Here is a 17,566-nt window from a genome sequence, read left to right on the forward strand (position 1 = left end):
TTTGCCATGGCATTTCTCTCTGAAGGTTTTTCTGCTATGTGTTGTTACCCTGAGAGAAACCACAGTTTCACTAATTGTTTTTCTGTCTTTGCAGAAATAGTCACACTGTTGGCTTTTTGAAGCACAGATTCTTTTAGGTAAATAGTTAAAAAAGCAGAAGAGTTTGCACTGAACCCACAGAGTTTAATTCCTGGAGAAGAGTTACCAGAAACTGCATATTGATGTGCATAATGAGACTTCCAAGAGAGAGGTCGGCCTTTGTGTCTTTTGATGATTTCTTCACCCTACTGGTGTACACGATGTAATTAAATAAGTTAAACACAACTTCCTCTGAGTCACTGATTTCTCTTTCAACAGGAAAGCAGGTGGTAAGACCTTGAGATTTGCTATGGCTTGGTAGAGAGATGAGAGGGAAGCACTGTGTGTGTGTGTGCTGCGCATGCAGAGGACATCTCAAATGGCACGAGAAGCCGTTTGCACCAACCTCTATGGTTTGCACCAATCTCTTTGATTGATTAGCAATCAAAATAAGCCTGATAGAGTCAGTGAGGCCTTGAGAGCTACTCACGCATACCTTGAGGTATGTTCCCAGTGCTGAGTCATGAGGATGGTTGTTGTAACCCTGGCAGCAAATGTGCTTGCTAACTGCTCGGTGATGACTGCCTTCCTCCCCTCTGCACCACACTTTCATGAATTTATTGAGTATTCCCATTCCACATCTCTCAGTGTCCAAATGGTGAAGTAAAAGTGATTGTAAAACTATCCTATGTGCTGGGCCAGCTAAGGAAAATGGTACTGTCCTGTCAGAGAAGTGCAATGGAAAAAGCATTGCTCTATCTTGTAATTTCTTGGATAAAAGGAAAATTATTTACTTTTATGAAAAGAAAGGGGTCTCTTCCCCAAGTCGCAGCAGCTTTCAGTGTGATTACATTTTAAGCCTAAACAGCCTTGACAGACATTTTTCCTTAAATTAAGATTCAGTCTGATTCCTGGTAACACATTGGGATATAATGACTGAAGAAAACGAACATCAATTATTCACAGTCTATTGGAGAATCCTCGTATAAATTATTCACAGAAGACATTCTGAAGCTGGCTGAGATTATAGGAAGCATTAATAATGAAGCAATGATTTCCTCTCGTCCTTTGGCTTTCCTTTTTTCTCCTCATCCCTTATTTTGGTTGGTCCTTGGTTCCATGTTGTGGGGACCCCGATGTCTCAGGGTATCTCTGAACAGATGCCTCTATGTATTTGTCCTTGGCCACATCTTCCCCTCCAGGTTTATGGCATGTGTCGAACCCAGCAGCTGTTCAGAGGGACAACTGTGTGATGCTGCCAAACTCATAATTCCTTTCTCAGCTATAGTTTTCACCTTTGCCCATGGGAAGCTGAGATAATTCAGCCCAGACTCTTCCTGCAGGAGGTGGCAGGATCTCACCTGAATACCAAGCAGTGGGGTTTTGAATGAGCAACATAGTAATGAAGTGGGAAAAGATGGAAAGCCAGTGTTTGAGATTATTTTTTGCTGTGTGTTTTCTCTGATTTGGGGAAGAATTGCTCAATTTCTACCACCTTCTAATGGCAAAATCCAGTCCTGTGTCTTTCTTTAAATCATAATGTATTGAGAGGCAGGGAGACATAGAAGGATACACATGCTCAGTGGCAATAGAAGAGCTGAAATAGTTTTATGTTATCATAAGTAAGAAATGTCTGGAGAAGAATGTCTGCTGAGAAGAGTGAATAGAAGTACTGGGTCCAAGTGCTGTGGGATGGGAAGCTAGCTGAGGGAAGGTGTAAGACCGAGTAGCCAGGGCTGTATAAAGGAGGAAAGCAGTTGAATATATTATAGACTTGGTGTTGAAGGATGCAGGACATTGAGGGAGCTTTGGTACATCTTTTGGTGAAATAACAAATATTTTGATCCCTCTTGCAGCATGGTAATATCTCGGAGAAATGATTCTGTATGATTCTGTGATATTCAACAGGAGGAAACACTCCAGAGGAAGGTTTTAGACCTCAGAGGGTATCAAGTAGTCATATACATGTGAAGATCACAGCTGTTAGTCCAGCTGTGTTCATGATAAGCCTGTCCTGACCCCCAGCATCAGAAAGTTAAGCAATGTGAGACTGTGAGGGTGGGCTACTAGAAGAGAAATGTGCCAACCAACGTTAACACTAGTCCACCAAGTTCACTAGGAGGCCACAGCTGTACAAGTTAGAACATGACCGTGGAACCTTGCAGCCAAAGGGCAAATGAGGCAAGCTTATTTATGGTCTGTTTTGCCCCCTGGGGAGCTGTTTCCATGTCTGTAAAGTGACTGTAGAGTGCTATCAGATCTGTAATGTATTTCAAGCACTCCTTGGAAGTGGTTATGCAGTGAGCAGGGCTCCTGCTTTAGGATGCCTCAGGTGTGTCCCAGGAGGGATGTAAGATGCCATCGCTCTCAACTCAGAGTTTAAGAGCAGAGGGATTAATTAGATTCTCTAGTTTGAGCTTGCAGGCCATCACAATGCATCCAGTTAGGCTGATATTGAGGCTCATAATTTGCATTTGGCATGAGCTTTCCTTCCATATGGTGTCCAGTTATAGCACGAATTACTTGAGAGAAAAGGGGTCCATCACATGCCATGACAGATTTTTCAGGCACTCAGTCATTCTTCCTCTCAAAAGTGTGTGTGTTATTTCCAATGTGAATTTGTCTGGGTTCAGCTTCCAGGTGGTGGTAGTTCTCATGCAGTTCTCAGCTTGATTAAAGAGTCCAGTGAGATCCTGTGTTTTCTCCCTCTGGAGGTGCTTACGTATTTACTCAAGTTGACTTTCACTCTTCTTTTGATAAACTAAACTAAGCATTAAACTAAGATCTCTCTTTGCAAGACATTCTCCCTGATTTTAAAAGCATTTAAGGTCCTTTAGTTTCATGTTGACCTCTAAAAAATGCCAAATCACAACTATATTAAGTATTAGAGGAATCTTCTTGCCTGCAATACGTGTGTTCCATCCTACACATCTCTACCTCCACCTCTAAATATATCCACAGATCTCACTAGTACCTTTTTGCACATCTTGACAGTAGAAGCTCTTGATGAGTGGTGGGTCCACTCCAACCCTCAGGCTTGCTGTGCTCTGGGATACATCAGCCTTTTGCAGGCAGGGCCAGCACTCTGCCTTCAGTGGCTTGTCTTTACCTTTAACTCTGTTAAAACACACTGACTTTGAGTGAGCTCAGCCTCGACAGTAGTCTCTTTTCCACCAATTTTAACACTGCTCTTTTTCTATTTGCCTGCAGGTTGTTGATAGAAATGTGGACAGCCACCAAACTCAGTCCCGGGATAGGCAGAACTTCCCCCTTCCTGCCTGCTCAGGGATGGTTTCCCATCAACAGTCCAGTCTGAGATTTGTTACTCAGGCAGTTCTTAATCCATTTAAGATGTGCCTCACTGGTATTGTGCAGTACTACCTTCTTCATCAGAATGACAATACTTCTAATACAAAGTTAACCATGTTAGAAGCCCTAAATCTATTACATCCACTCACTCACCTTTATCAAGTGACATGTAATCCTTTTAAAGAATGAAATGAGGTCTGTTTGACAAGGCTTATACGATGGTTTCTGTGGGTATTACTGTAGCTGTTGTTAATTTTTTATGAAGTGAATCCTTTTCTTTTGCATGCATATGCGGATGTGTGTGGCTGCCTTTGGCAGTATCCAACAGTATTTACAGCATCTTTTGTGAGTAGACTGTCTGTACAAATCATGCCATGTTTTATTTTAATTCTGTATTTATTTTAAGAAAGCTACAGCTTTAAATCACCAAGGATTGTGTTGGCTTCACTGGAGCTGCTGAAGGCACTGGTGTATCCAGCACTGCCGTATGTTGTGCTGTTCCTAACTGCCTCTGAATGTATTCTCCCAGTTTTAAAAATGCTCATGGTGGGGCGAGTCATGAAACCTTTTAATGTGTCTCACAGAAAGAAGATCAAATTCAGTCTTCACAATGTGCCTTGCTCTGAGTAAACTGGTGTGTAGCACCCAAACTGGTATTTGGAAAGTGTAATAGGAAAGGTTGAAGTCAGGGGGGGACTGAGAATAGCAATGTACAAACAGGATAAATAGTGTTGATTCTGGAAAAGATTTTCAGGATTATGTATGTGATTTAGCAGCTTTAGTTCTGTTTTCTGAAACTGGGTTAGTGTCTCGATGGAGATGTTTTCGCAGAAAATTAAGCATCAAATGCTTAGACAAATGGGTTCTGGGGCTGGGATCAGATGGTGTTCACAAAGGCTACCTCTAAGCCAGGAGACTAATTGTTCCTCTGGAATCTGAAGCAAGAGGGAGAGTTTAGTGGAGGACAAATCAGAGCACACACCTAAAATACATGATTTAGATTCCTGAAACTTCACATTTCACCTTAACCTCCTATGAGTGGTGATGCTGTCCTTCATTTGAGAGCATCCTGCGTACCACCCTCACAAGCACAGCAGTGCTGCTGTAATCTCAACCATTTCTGCGGACAGTCACTTTGGATCTGTGCTCGGCTATGTCTTAATGAAATGGAGCAGCCATGATCAAGTTGAAGCTCCAGTGCCCTGGGATGGATCATCTGTCTGTACCCTGTCCCCTGCAAGTGCCTGTGGCCCACTGCAGGAGACATCTGCTCTGTAGCATCCCTCTGGGCACAGCCACAACCCACCCATCTCTGGCTAGGATAGACTCCTGAATTGATGCTGTTTAGATTAAAGAGTTTTTGTCCTGGTCTTTGGTTAGCCCTGTTGCTGGAAGAGCAAGCTGCATGGCACTAGAAGAGGAGACCATCTCCGTGCTCATCAAACACCTTGTTTCCCTTCATCCCCTTCCAGCCACTGCTGACCACATGGAATGAGACCAGATGATGCATCTGTTCTAATGTCGAAAGTGGTTTGTGTTGCCATTAGGCATGTTTAGCCTCAAATTGAACTTGGCAAGCAGCTGGCATGCTCAGGGCTAGTTTGCTTGCAGATGTATGTGTTTTGATGGGAAATGCTGCTGCCTTTGAAATACAGTTCTTAGGAAAGGGAAAGGAGGTAATTCCTCATCTAAATAATAAAAAGACTCATCTCTGACCTGGAAGATGAACGATGGATGGCCGTGTCCTGCATAGTATCCTGCCTGATCTCTTCAACTCTTTTTATTCTCTAAAATGATCAGGCTGCAAGGAGTTAAAAGGTATCAGTTCAGTTAAAGCAATAATCTCTGCTCAACCTCACTGCATTCGAGGAGGAGGCTCTGCTGCCTTCTGCATCTTCATTATGGCAGCAAATCACTCGCAGTTACTGAGTCTTTATTTGAAATTCACTAATCTGGAACATGTGGTTAGGCAGCACTCTCCCATTTCTTGCTATTTAACTTTCTTAAAAAAGGATGCTGAAACTGTTAAAAAATTCAAATATGTTATGGAGAGCTTGCTTTTTTACTTCCCTTCCTCATGGCTTCTCTCTGCACCCTTCAAAAGAGAAAAAGAAAGCAGGACAATATATGCTTATATATATAATATCTATATTATATATAGATGTAAAATAATGCTGCAGCAGTGAGTCAGGACACTGTTATGCATTTAGGTAAGAAGTTGTACAATGTGTGGTCTCAGTTCAGACACACAGGGAAGTGCTTCTGTTTCTCTCCAGGTCTCTGAAGAAAGCTTTATTTCCAACCCCAGCTGCCAATACAACCTATGGCTTGAGCTGGGTCACAAAGGGATTCAGATGGGATGTTAGCTGCTCTGTGTATCATGTGTCACTGCCTACAAAGCACCATTTGCTCCAACTGAGGGCGGATTTTTTGCCTGTCAGTCTTTTACAGAAATCCATTGCAGTATGATTTCTGTGTGCATTCCCACCCCAGCACCCATCCCCACTAGGCTCCTGCCTGCTTTCCTTCTTGGTCCATCACCAGTGAGCCAAGAGGTTAGAAAAACAGATTTGTTGGCTTGAAGTCCACTGGTTCAAATTTAGAGTATGGTGATATGACCGAGAGGGGAAAATGACCCTTTGGCAGATCTTTCCAGCAAAATGGACCTTTATCTGCATTCCAGTGCTGCCCATCAAGGGCAATTACACAAACAAGTGCTGTGGGTGCTGGCACAGAAATGGGAACCTGAACTGCAGCTAGATTCAGATGGAAATTGGTGTTAAGAAGCCATGACTTTATTATAAAGTCCTTACAATCAAGTACTTTCTGCAGTGAGATAAACATCAGCACATCTATGGAACCTGTATGCTGGGACTTCAGTGGGTGTCAGTTCTTTTGGGCCAGTTTCATCACTTTGGCTAGCAGTCTCTCCTGCAGTTTCTCAGACCAGTGACTTTAGATCTCCCAAAGAGAGTGTATGAAATACCTGTTGCCACGTAATGTGGCATGTGTGGAACAGTAAAAAATCCCACCGTTTCTTGGGATGTGAGTTGTGTGCATTGCTCTGAATCCTGCTTTGGTTAGACTGTCAAAGTTAAGTTAAAAAGCAATATAAGAAATACTGTGCGCTGCAGAAAGCTCTCATTTGCTTTCTATCAGGGATGTTCAGACTTAAAAATGACTAAAATCTTGTTTTGCCAGCAGAGACAAGCTGCAAATCAGGAGCCATCATTTAGGATTTGGTTTAAAATCATGCACTGGTGAACATCTCAATTTTCCAGCCATGTTGTTGTGTTCCTGGGACTGGGGCATTCCTATTTGGTTCCCTTAAGTGTCAGTTCACTCTTAATTAATGGAGCAGCAAAAGATTAATGGAAATTAATAGGGATTAATTTCTTTATTCACATGTTGCCAATGATTGTATCCCCAGCTTTCTCGTGTGCCTCTGGCGAGTACCTGGAGATGAAGAACCAGGCGTGCAGCAAATGTTCAGAGGGGACCTACTCACTGGGCAGTGGGATCAAGTTTGACGAGTGGGATGAGCTGCCAGCAGGATTCTCCAATGTGGCGACGTTCATGGATACGGCGGTTGGCTCATCGGAGAACAAAGCTGACAGCTGCAACAAGTAAGAAGTGCTGTTAGCATCTAGGTGAGGCAGCCGTGGGTAAACCTGAGACAGCTCAGCAGCACAAAACCAGCTTAATGACTTACCTAAGGTCTCCAGAGGGTAACAAGCTCTACTGATGGCAAACAAGAGTGGCTAGGAAGTGAAATCTGTAGCCATCTCTTTGCTGTCATCATGGTCTCCTTGGGCTCATCAGCAGCTAGTGAGTCTAAGACCAGCCTGGAGCAGCTGTCGTTTGTAGCTGGAGAGCACCAGGGTCATAGTATAGTAAATGTGGCTAAAAGGCAATTTCACAGCCTATTTAGAGACCCATGGTGGTTGCTGAAGGCTTTTTCTGAGTATAATTGAAAGTATATTGTACCTGTGGATAATAAACCTTTCATATGTCAGTTGAGTCCTACATTTCTAGTACTATATTTTCCATGCTTAGTTTTAATGAAAAGTATTATATTTATATGAAATACAAATGGGACTCCAGTAATAAAGTTATAAATTCACTGCCGTTAGCTATTGTAGGATTCTGGCTTCTTTATTAAGTAATAGAAAAAAGTATATTAAGTATATATAAAATATATAAAGTATATCTATATAAGTATATTAAGTATAAGAAAAGTCTTCTAAGTGTCTGTGATCTCAGCTGAGGCTCATTTTGTTTATGTTCATCAGCTCTTCATGGACACCTCGAGGGAACTACATAGAGTCGAACAGGGATGATTGTACAGTTTCTCTCATCTACGCTGTGCATCTGAAGAAATCGGGTTCTGTCTTCTTCGAATACCAGTATATTGACAACAACATCTTCTTTGAGTTTTTTGTAAGACCTTTTACATGGTGAATCCAACCTATCTACCATGTGCTGTGATTTTTCCATTAGGGGTCATGACTGTCCCTGTTAGTCCAGCCTTTTACGAGGCAGCTGTTGGTGGTAGAATCATCAGTTTGAGAGTGTTTGACTTGAGGTGCCTTTGAAGGGCCTTGACATTCAAAAAGACTTCTTCCAAGATAGACATCCAGAACCTCAGGTGCTCCAAGGCACGAGTATGTGGAAACCTTTAGCTTTAGTTTTAGGTCAATTTGGGTCACAGCAATTAAGATGAAAAGAAAAGCAAGAGAAGAGACAAAAGTGTGATCCTTAAAAACAAACAAACAAAACCCAGAAACAGCAGTTCTCCAAAGATATTTAAGAGTAAAAATTCAGAGGATTTTCAGTAGGAATTAAGCTCTAAGGATGTGTCTCTGCTATAAAATGGAGGGGCTGGGCATCGTTACCTCTGAAATGGGAACAACCTGTCTGGGCTTACACCATGCTCTACCCAAGTTACTAAACCAATCTGATCAGCAGTGACTGGAATGGGAAAGGCAACCCTGCTCTGCCCAGGTGGGTGGTCTGGTTGGGATCCAGGGAGCTGGAGTGTTCCCACCACCAGGCTCTGCATCATGCATAGATGTCCCACGTTAGGAGATGCTTTGGAAGGTTCTGCCAACACCTGCATTGCTTTCCTTGGCATGTTGTTGTTCCTATGGCATGTCCCATATCTACTATTTGGGACAGAAAAAAACATAACAGGGGTTTGACTCAGAGCAGGAGATGACTGCTAATTTTCAGTCTGCTCTGTTACTGCCTCTATCTGGCTGGTGAGCTCTGGTTTTCATCTGGAAAGCATAGCTTATGGTACCTCCCTTAGCTGGTGTTGGTTAATATTTCTTGAAGCCTGGTGATAGTGCAATGTATCCTTATCCTTAGTAGGGATGGAAAAGGAAGACAAAAGTAACCTACTGAAGGCACCCTCTTACTGCTACATCAGTGCAATAGTCTGCTGTTGCACTATGATAAAGACAGTGCAGGCAATATTATTTAGCCATTTCAGGTTAGACTATCCTGTCTTCTTCATGGGGAGAAAGCAGCAAATACATTTTTTGCTGTCAGATGGATGTACCAGGATTCTGAATCCTAGCTCCAGTTGCTTGACTGACTGATCTGCTCCTGCAGTGAGCAAATACTGTTTCTCTGAGCACTGGCTTTGAAATTGGCTTTTTGATTATTATTTTTATCCATATCCCACTCATCCACCTCCTTAAATTTACCATTCCTTGTTCAAGAAGCAGTGAGTGGTGCAGTCGTTATAGAAATGCCCATGTAAATAGTTCCTAGTCAGCCGCAGTATTTCAGGGAGTTTCCTGGAAATACTGAGGTTTATTTTATGGTTAAATAAGCCATATTTAACACTCCTCTAAAAGCCCTTTTTTTTTTTTTTCCCTCCAGCATGTTTTTGTGCTTAAATATATTTAACAGTGATTCTTTAGCTCTGGATAGTGGCATTTCCATGGCAGTGGCTTGCTGGGAAATGACAAACTCTTTGGGCTGTCGAGGCGCAAGTGGCTGCACTGCTGATGTGAGGTTAGAGAGATGTCCTCAAACTGGGAAGCAAGTGTGGATGCTTCTTGTTAGATGCTCACTGCTTCTGCAGCCTGCCCTTCCAGGGCTTTTTTTACATACTGAAGCCCTTTACACCTTATAAGAAGAGATTATATATTCTTATCTTGTTTCTGCAGATGGGAACTGCAACACAAAGATAGTGGAACTCAGACTGTGCAAGATAATTAGGGTTCTACCTTGTACTTAGGTGCTTCTTCTCACCTCTTTTCCTCAGTGCTGTTGATATAGGTGGAAATTAAGAGCACAGATGCTTTGGAGGATGTGGGGTTATATGACTTGTTTCAGACTTAATGTGGAACAACTTTGAGGAAGATGCTTGACCGCAGGTCTTCTGAAAGTGTTGAACTGGCCTTTCTCCCTGATTGGAATAAAGCTGAGTAATTGAACTTGTCCTCAAAGGGACTTGATACTACTTATTCAGAGATGACAGTTTTGAGATGAAAGAAGTGGACCACTGTGAGGGCATTCGCCAAATCCTACTGAGCTGTGCTGGACCTGGGCAAGGGTCAGTCAGCCTCACATTTCTGCCAGGGCAGAATCCCCATGGCATATTGACTCCCCCTTGATAAGGTCCCTCTCATCCCTAGTGAGGTTGGGTGGTAGGGAGCCAAAGACATAGCAGATATTGGCTGCAGAGAAAGCAGTTTGTCTTTCAGCTTTGGCCCATCCACTTCTACCTCCCTATAACTTAGAAGCCCATGACATCCAGATTTTGGAGAACTGGGTCTTGGTGGGCTCAGGAGAAGGCGGCAGCCAAAACAAGGTACTCAGCATCCTAGTCTCACCAAATACCGGGAAGATAAGGCTGAGATCTTATCCTCCTGCTCTTCTTTCCATCTACATCAGAGGTAGTCACTGGAGGCATTGTTAAGCTGCTATCAGGTTTTGAAAGTTGGGGTGGGGCTTTTTTATTGCCACAAGTGAGGCAGCTCTGTCCTATATAAGTAGACAAGAGGAACAAAGCTAAATCTTATCATTCGTAGCCAGCAGTCATTACGCTGATAGGGATACGCACCTGACTGTAGTCATTGATCTTGTGTTTTTATTAACAGATACAAAATGACCAGTGTAAAGAGATGGAGTCCACAGCAGACAAGTGGGTGAAGCTAACAGACAACGGGGAATGGGGCTCTCATTCTGTAAGTGAGCAAAAGTTCCTTCATGAAACCTTTTTCCAGTACTAAATGTCTTCGATCTCTTCTGAGCAGATAGCAAACCAGGACCAGACACTGTGAATGTGTTTGAAGAAGAACAGCTTTCTTAGTACTGAGGGCAAAGCCACCAAAATCTCTAAGAGGCTGCTCCCAAAGCAAATGATATAGATGCAAGACTTTATATTGATTTCCCTGGGCTTTAAATCAAGTGCTTTATGAAGTTAAATAGATTTATGCAAATCCGCATGCCAGAGTCACTCTGCATGATTGTAATTGAAATCTTCTACAACAGTTGTTTGCTCATGAGAACACAAATTACTCTCTGTTGCTCAGCAGAGCGGTGTGTGTATGTGACGGCAGATAAGATGGGCATTTTACTCCCAAGTGTGTGTAGAATAGCTGGACTGCACCCAGCTTGTGCTCTGTGGTGGATTACGGGGTTGGAAAGCAAGCTGGCAGCACCAGAGTGGCTGCTGCAGCTCTGAGCATGTCCACATTGGGAGCAGCAGCACTTTGGCTGGCCTGTGACTCAGCTGGCTGAGTTTGCTTGGTGCACACCAACTCATTAGCTCATGGTGATGCCTGGCTCCCAATGCACTCTCATATCCTAATTCCCAGAGCCAGCCATAGGTGACAATGTGCCAGAAGAAAAATGCTCTTTGTGAGCATAGAGAGCAGCCTGATCTCTGTTTGCTATGGTCTGCTTATCCTCCTGGAGGAGAAACCATATTCCAGTGCCAGCTCTGGTTGTCAGTGCCTGTTGGCTCAGGTGCAAACCCATGAGAGTCACATCAGGAAGCAGGAGAGCTGGGTCAGGAGAGGTGAGTGGCACAGGTTGAGAGGCAGATCCAAGGCCAAGGCATCAACTTTGGTGAGCTGAGAGGTGTAACATTGTCTGCATGGGAGATAGTGCCATCTGGTATCATCATCTGGGATGTGCTACTGGCTATGAGGGTTGCTTGGATGCCTGGATGAAATGTAGACGCATGACCTAGGTGAGATGCATGTTCTGGCTGTCCTCAAGGCTTTTTTATGCACTGCAAATCAGGTCATAGTGACTTCTCTGAGCCCAGTTTTCCAGATATTTCAGCCTCTGCTTTCAGCATGTTGATTCTGCTCACCAGAGCTGATGTTGGGTATCTCTACACCATACAATGAGATGTTTGGTTCAATATGGTCCCAGTTCTGCTGTTACCTGTGGTAACCCAGCCCCCATGGATAGTAGCTGTTTGGGGAGTGGAAGTTGCAACATGCTATATTTCCACTTTGCTGATTTTTTTGACTGTATTATGGGTGAACAAAACCTGAGGTCCTGCCAGGGCTGATGTAAATCTCATTATCCTGAACCCTTGTGCTGGAACAGTTTATCCCTCTTCTTGTGTGAAAACACAGCACCTTCAGGCCAGTATCACTGTGTTGGCAGTAGGCATCTTGTACTGGGCTAGTAGATATGGCACAACTTTGCAGGCTAGGCAGGATCTTGGTAAACCTGCTTCTTACAATGAATAGTGATACTGAGGTTACAGAAGTCAGTTGAAGCCAATGGGCAGCAACAGTACTGCTGGAGGAAGTGGTCCTACCTTCTTCCTGACCCTTATCCCAGCCATGGTGCCACCAACCCACCACCCTTCCTGTGCCAGCACAGGAGTCATGCAGCCGCTTTCTGAATCACGCTATCAGGACAAGTAGGTCAAGGCAGTCGGAAACTGGGCTGTTCTCTGCATCTAATGTGCTGTTCAGGGTCAGAAGTGAGCAGGAGGGATGGACTGCTGCCGGGGGAATTAATGGTTTGTGCCTAGCTTACTGATCATGATGCTGAGGTGTTAGGTGCAGGCAAACCTTTATTTATAAAACTTATAAACTGGAATTTTGAACTTTGGGTCGTGTTGGGTTTCTTTATGAAAGTGTATCTCAGGGCTTTAAAACCAAACTGATTGGCTATATCTGAACATAAAGCTAGAGATTAAAGCTCCTGAGTGCCAGGGGTAGCTGGATAAAAGCAGGAACAGCTTTTTCCCAGTTCTGCTCACAGCAAGATCAGAAACAGCTCTAGGTGTTTTTCCACAAAACTGGGCTGTTGAGAAGCTCCTTTATAAAGCACACTTTCACACTCCTCAATGTCTCTGCAGCATCTGCCTAGCTGTCTTCCCATTACTTCTTGACTCACTAAGCAGCTTAGGGAAAGCCAGGATTGCTGCTAGGATGCAAGAAATCTGAGTAATGGAAGAAATAAAACAGCGTCTTGGTGAGGGGTTGTCTGCTAACTGCCGTGGGTGTTGTTGCAGGTAACTCTGAAATCGGGTAGCAATATATTATACTGGAGAACAACAGGGATTCTCATGGGGTCCAAAGTAGTAAAACCAGTTCTGGTGAAAAACATCACAATTGAAGGTAAGTGATATTTGCCTTTAAGGTCTTATCTTATTCTTTCATCACAGTGCTTGCTAAATACTGTTTCTACTGGAGTGCCTACAGTACCAAAGTGGCTTTTTTTAACACACTTGTCCCCTGTTTCCTCCTCTGAAGTGTGGAAAAAAGAACAGTGAAACTTCAATGACAGGGAAAAGGCTAGAAGATAATTTAGCTGGTAAACGGTGCCTTCTACTGGAGAAGGCTGGCTTAGCAAATAAAGAGAGGAAAAGGAATACACCATTTTTCTTTAATGTAGTATAGAAAAACATGCTTCTCGGTAAGCCTCTCAACAGTGATATATGGATATATATAAATATGTCATAACAGTGACAGTTAAATTACTATTTAAAGAATTTAATTAATCTGGGATTGCTGTTTTGGTCCTGTGTGTAATCAAATTTGGGAGTGTTATATAAGGTTCTTACATAGGTCAGGCTTCCATTGAGAAGCAAAGATTAAAGAGCTACATTATGAGTCAGCAAAGCCAAAGTGTCTAAAGAGAGTGGTGAAAGTCTGTGATTTTGAAGCTATGTTATGCAGCTGGCTTGCTTTCCTCCATAAATGGGTGGGCAGTAGTTACAGAGCATACCTCTATTGGTGCTTTACGTGGAATTTATCTTACAGGAGTTGCATACACATCTGAATGCTTCGCATGCAAGCCTGGTACCTTCAGTGACAAACCAGGTTCATCTGGCTGCCAGGTGTGTCCGAGAAACACTTATTCTGAGAAAGGAGCTAAAGAATGCACCAAGTGTAAAGAAGAAATGTATTATGCAGGTACATAAATCAGATGGGTTAAGCAAAACCAGGAGAGCATCTTAAGGTCCTTTCCAGCCTTAACTGTCCTATGATTCTATGAGCTGTTTCCATTTGCAGAGTGAGAATGCTTTTATCCAACAGTCAAGTTTAGTCTCCAGTTGGCAAAGGGCACAAGTAGAGGGCACAAATATACATAATGAGCCACAGCCTATCTTAGCTAAGCTAATCTCTACTAACATGAAGGGATGGAGAGCTTTATGACCTTGAATGGAAGAGGTCTTCTGCAGGATAATAATAGCCGTGCTGTGCCCTCTCGTGGTAATCTGTGTTATCGGTTGGCAATGACCTGAATTGGCTTCATCGCTGCCTTCACACTTGTCATGTTTTGAGGAATCTCCTTTCCAGATCCTTTCCTGGCTTGTCCCTGCCTCCTGAGTGGTTGGAAGATGTGGCAATCTAGTTAAAAATTCTAGTCCCCAAAGTCCTCTGCATTCCCACCTGTGGTTAGCTGGTGATCACCAAATAACATGGACATAATCCATTCTTCATGGTCAAAACGTCTTTAGTTTTCTTCCTTGTAGTTGTTTCATGAGAAAGGCTTTGAAGAATCAGCTGCTGACTCAGATTATAGCAAATTCTTGGAGACCTGTGCCTGTGCTCAACATGGGAGTAGAAATGCCGCAAAAATAGCTGGGGCAAGGAAAAATTGTGCCAGTGTTGTAAGGAAGTTTCTAATGGGTTAAAATGATTTTGTACCTTATCAAGCGAGAACATACTCCCGTGCTTGGCAAACAGCACAATTTATTGGTAGAAGGTGAAGGGGTGGAGTGAGGGTTTGGATGAGTCCCTGGTTATACCAAATCAATGAATTTCTGTGTGACAGCACAAGCATAGCTGGTATGTTCCCTGCTTTCCCACTTCAGTTCAGGGGAAGGTTCATGTGGACTCCATTAAGTAACATCCCTTTCCTCATCCTTTCCTTTTAGATGAGGGATCCAGTGCGTGTATAGAGCGTCCCCCATGCACAAACAAAGACTTTTTCCAGATCCATACTCCGTGTGATAAGGAAGGAAAAGTAAGTAGAAGGCATGATCCTATTTTTAAGCTCATTGAGCTGTGATGTCTTGATTTGAAAGCAAGGCAGGGTTTCTAGGAAACTCTTTCACAACTGCTTTCTCAATTTTGCTTCCAGCATTGAATCTCTCTGAGGCTTTGGGCTTGTCCTTTAGCTGCCTTCTCTGTGTTATTTATTCGTCTGTAAGAATCTGCCTGTCATGGGTCTCCTTAAGGGATCCACTGTTGTGAAATGCTAAGCTCCTTGCATTTGGGATTAATCTAAGTGGGTCACTGGTGCTACCTCCACACTCATAAAAAGCCTGGTTTGCAGCACAGGGTGAAGCACTGTCCCAGAATAAACCCTATAGTTTAGTGGTTAGGAATCTTTCCTGGCGTATGTGTCACAGGCTTGTGACAATTTGCCCTGTGCCAGCAATGCCCAGACATGATTCAGGTGCTACCGTGGCACAGGAGCATTGGACATGATTATTACCTGTTTCAGGTGGAAGAGTGTTTGGCTGCAGAGTTATGATGAGTATCATGTCCCTTAGTTTTAGCATCAAAGAAATAATGGTATATATGTAGCCTGGGAGTATTTGTGTGCAGCAGCAGAGCTTAGCTGCTAATAGTATGCTTGCCTCATGGGATGCCTTGAAACATCTGGACTTTCAGTAGATTGTTTCGTCCAGAGATCTTGGATCCACTGGGTCTCTCACAGAGGAACCTGCTGGTGGAGCAGCCTGGCTTCAGAGCTCTCCTGCCTTTTGTCCCAGCAGTCAAGTGGGAATTTGGGTGTGATTTGAAAAAGGAACTCCTACTTATTGGGAAGTGGAGCCCACAGAGGTGTGGACGTGTACTCGGGCCTCTTTTCTTCCCTTTCCCATCTCTCTTAGATCTGGATGGGGTGGCAGGTAGTCAGAAACCATAGCCCCTGCAGGTTGCTGGCCTAATATTTGCCAGCAAGATGGAGTATTTTGGAGTCTCCTGTTCAGGCAGTTCTTGTGCTTTAATAACGAAGCATCAGTGAGTTTAGCCCCAGAACTGATAGGCTGTACATCCTGGTCTTGACTCACTGATTCTTGCTCTGTTAATTGCCTGTAATTAGCAGCAATGTTCAATGCTACACCCCCAGGTAATGCTTTAATTGCGGCCTCCTGTGGATTTCCCTGTCACTGCTCTGTGCAATTCAAGGCTCCCTGGCATTGAATAGGCTCCTATTGTTGATCCTCTTCTTTCCTCCTCCGTGGCCTTTCCCTTAGAGATGGGCATCATCAGAACACAAAGTGGGTCTTTCTGCAGACACCCTTTATCTTTCAGTCACAACAACATACGCTATAAACACACAGGTACTGGTTGGAGTTTCAGGACTGCTTTCACCATTTAGTACTCTGCAACTCTGGAGAGTGGTCCAGGTTTGCTGTACTCCCCAGCCATCCCTCCACATGATGCAGCTCAATGAGAGGCCCTGACTCTGCAGCTCATCTTCAGGTGAATAGTGGCCACAAAGCACCAACCTAAAGGCCTATTGATCCATGGCTCACTAAAAATAGACAAGATTTTCACTGGACATAAGATTACAGTCTCCATCCTGCTGCCCCACTTCATGTATAGAAGAGGCCTCAGGAGATTCAGGCTCTTGACTCCTATTGGCTTTATTTGACTTACTGCATTGAAAATCCCAGTCTTAGAAACTGTCACTTGTGTGGCTATGGGCACTCTCTGACCCTTTCCTCTCTGCTCAGATGCAGTAGGATTGCTTTAGCATGTATAGTGTGTCTGGGCTCTGGGCAACCACACAGGTACTTTGCCAGGTCTTGGGCCTTTTTACTTTAAGAGATATGCACCCTTATGCTACTGAAGCATTTCTGGAGCAATACTCCAGAAAATCCTCTAAGTGTCCAGGAGCAGCAAGGGCAGGCTGATCCATAAAGGGCAGATGCCACTCTGACAGCAGGAGCAGTCCCACAGTACCTGAGCAAAGCAGACCCACATTCAGCCAAGGTTTTCCCCAGACAAGTCCATAGTAATGATAAGGGATTGATAATAGGATGATCAGGGGACTGGAGCACCTCCCGTATGGAGACAGGCTGAGAAAGTTGGGGCTGTTCAGCCTGGAGAAGAGAAGGCTGCGTGGAGACCTCATAGCAGCCTTCCAGTATCTGAAGGGGGGCTACAAGGATGCTGGGGAGGGACTCTTCATCAGGGACTGTAGTGATAGGACAAGGGGTAATGGGTTCAAACTTAAACAGGGGAAGTTTAGATTGGATATAAGGAAGAAATTCTTTACTGAGAGGGTGGTGAGGCACTGGAATGGGTTGCCCAGGGAGGTTGTGAATGCTCCATCCTTGGCAGTGTTCAAGGCCAGGTTGGATGAGGCCTTGGGTGGGATGGTTTAGTGTGAGGTGTCCCTGCCCATGGCAGGGGGGTTGGAATTAGATGATCTCAAGGTCCTTTCCAACCCTAACTATTCTATGATTCTATAATGAAGCTTGACCAATGTCAAGCTGGAACATCCAGTCCATGGGTAAGTTAGGATGTGGGTCAATCAAGGTACATGACCTGGCACAGGCATGGTTGCAACACAGTGCAAGCAGGGACAAAGGTTGAGAGCCTCTGCTTAATTGCAGCTCCAAGGCAGAGCCTGCGCTGAGGCTCCTTCCAGCTTTTCTTCAAGCAGTTTCAAAGACAATCAATACCTCCTAAAGAGCTCTGTGTTATCAGAGGGCTAACTTTGA

The 17,566-nt window shown here is 43.9% G+C and overlaps 1 protein-coding gene across 1 annotated transcript in view; it reads left to right on the forward strand.

Moving 5' to 3' along the window:
- Window positions 1-17,566, forward strand: part of ELAPOR2 (endosome-lysosome associated apoptosis and autophagy regulator family member 2) — a gene marked incomplete at both ends in the record, with an annotated part of 97,310 nt that overhangs the window by 57,322 nt on the left and 22,422 nt on the right. Inside the window, 6 exons of the mRNA XM_080619731.1 lie at window positions 6,818-7,013; window positions 7,680-7,827; window positions 10,503-10,589; window positions 12,890-12,995; window positions 13,641-13,793; window positions 14,762-14,850. Coding sequence (XP_080475857.1) covers window positions 6,818-7,013; window positions 7,680-7,827; window positions 10,503-10,589; window positions 12,890-12,995; window positions 13,641-13,793; window positions 14,762-14,850 — 779 coding nt within the window. The remainder of the gene's footprint in view (window positions 1-6,817; window positions 7,014-7,679; window positions 7,828-10,502; window positions 10,590-12,889; window positions 12,996-13,640; window positions 13,794-14,761; window positions 14,851-17,566) is intronic.

The sequence above is a fragment of the Psittacula echo genome (assembly GCF_963264785.1).
Source record: "Psittacula echo genome assembly, chromosome: 1".
Classification (NCBI taxonomy): Eukaryota; Metazoa; Chordata; class Aves; order Psittaciformes; family Psittacidae; genus Psittacula; species Psittacula echo.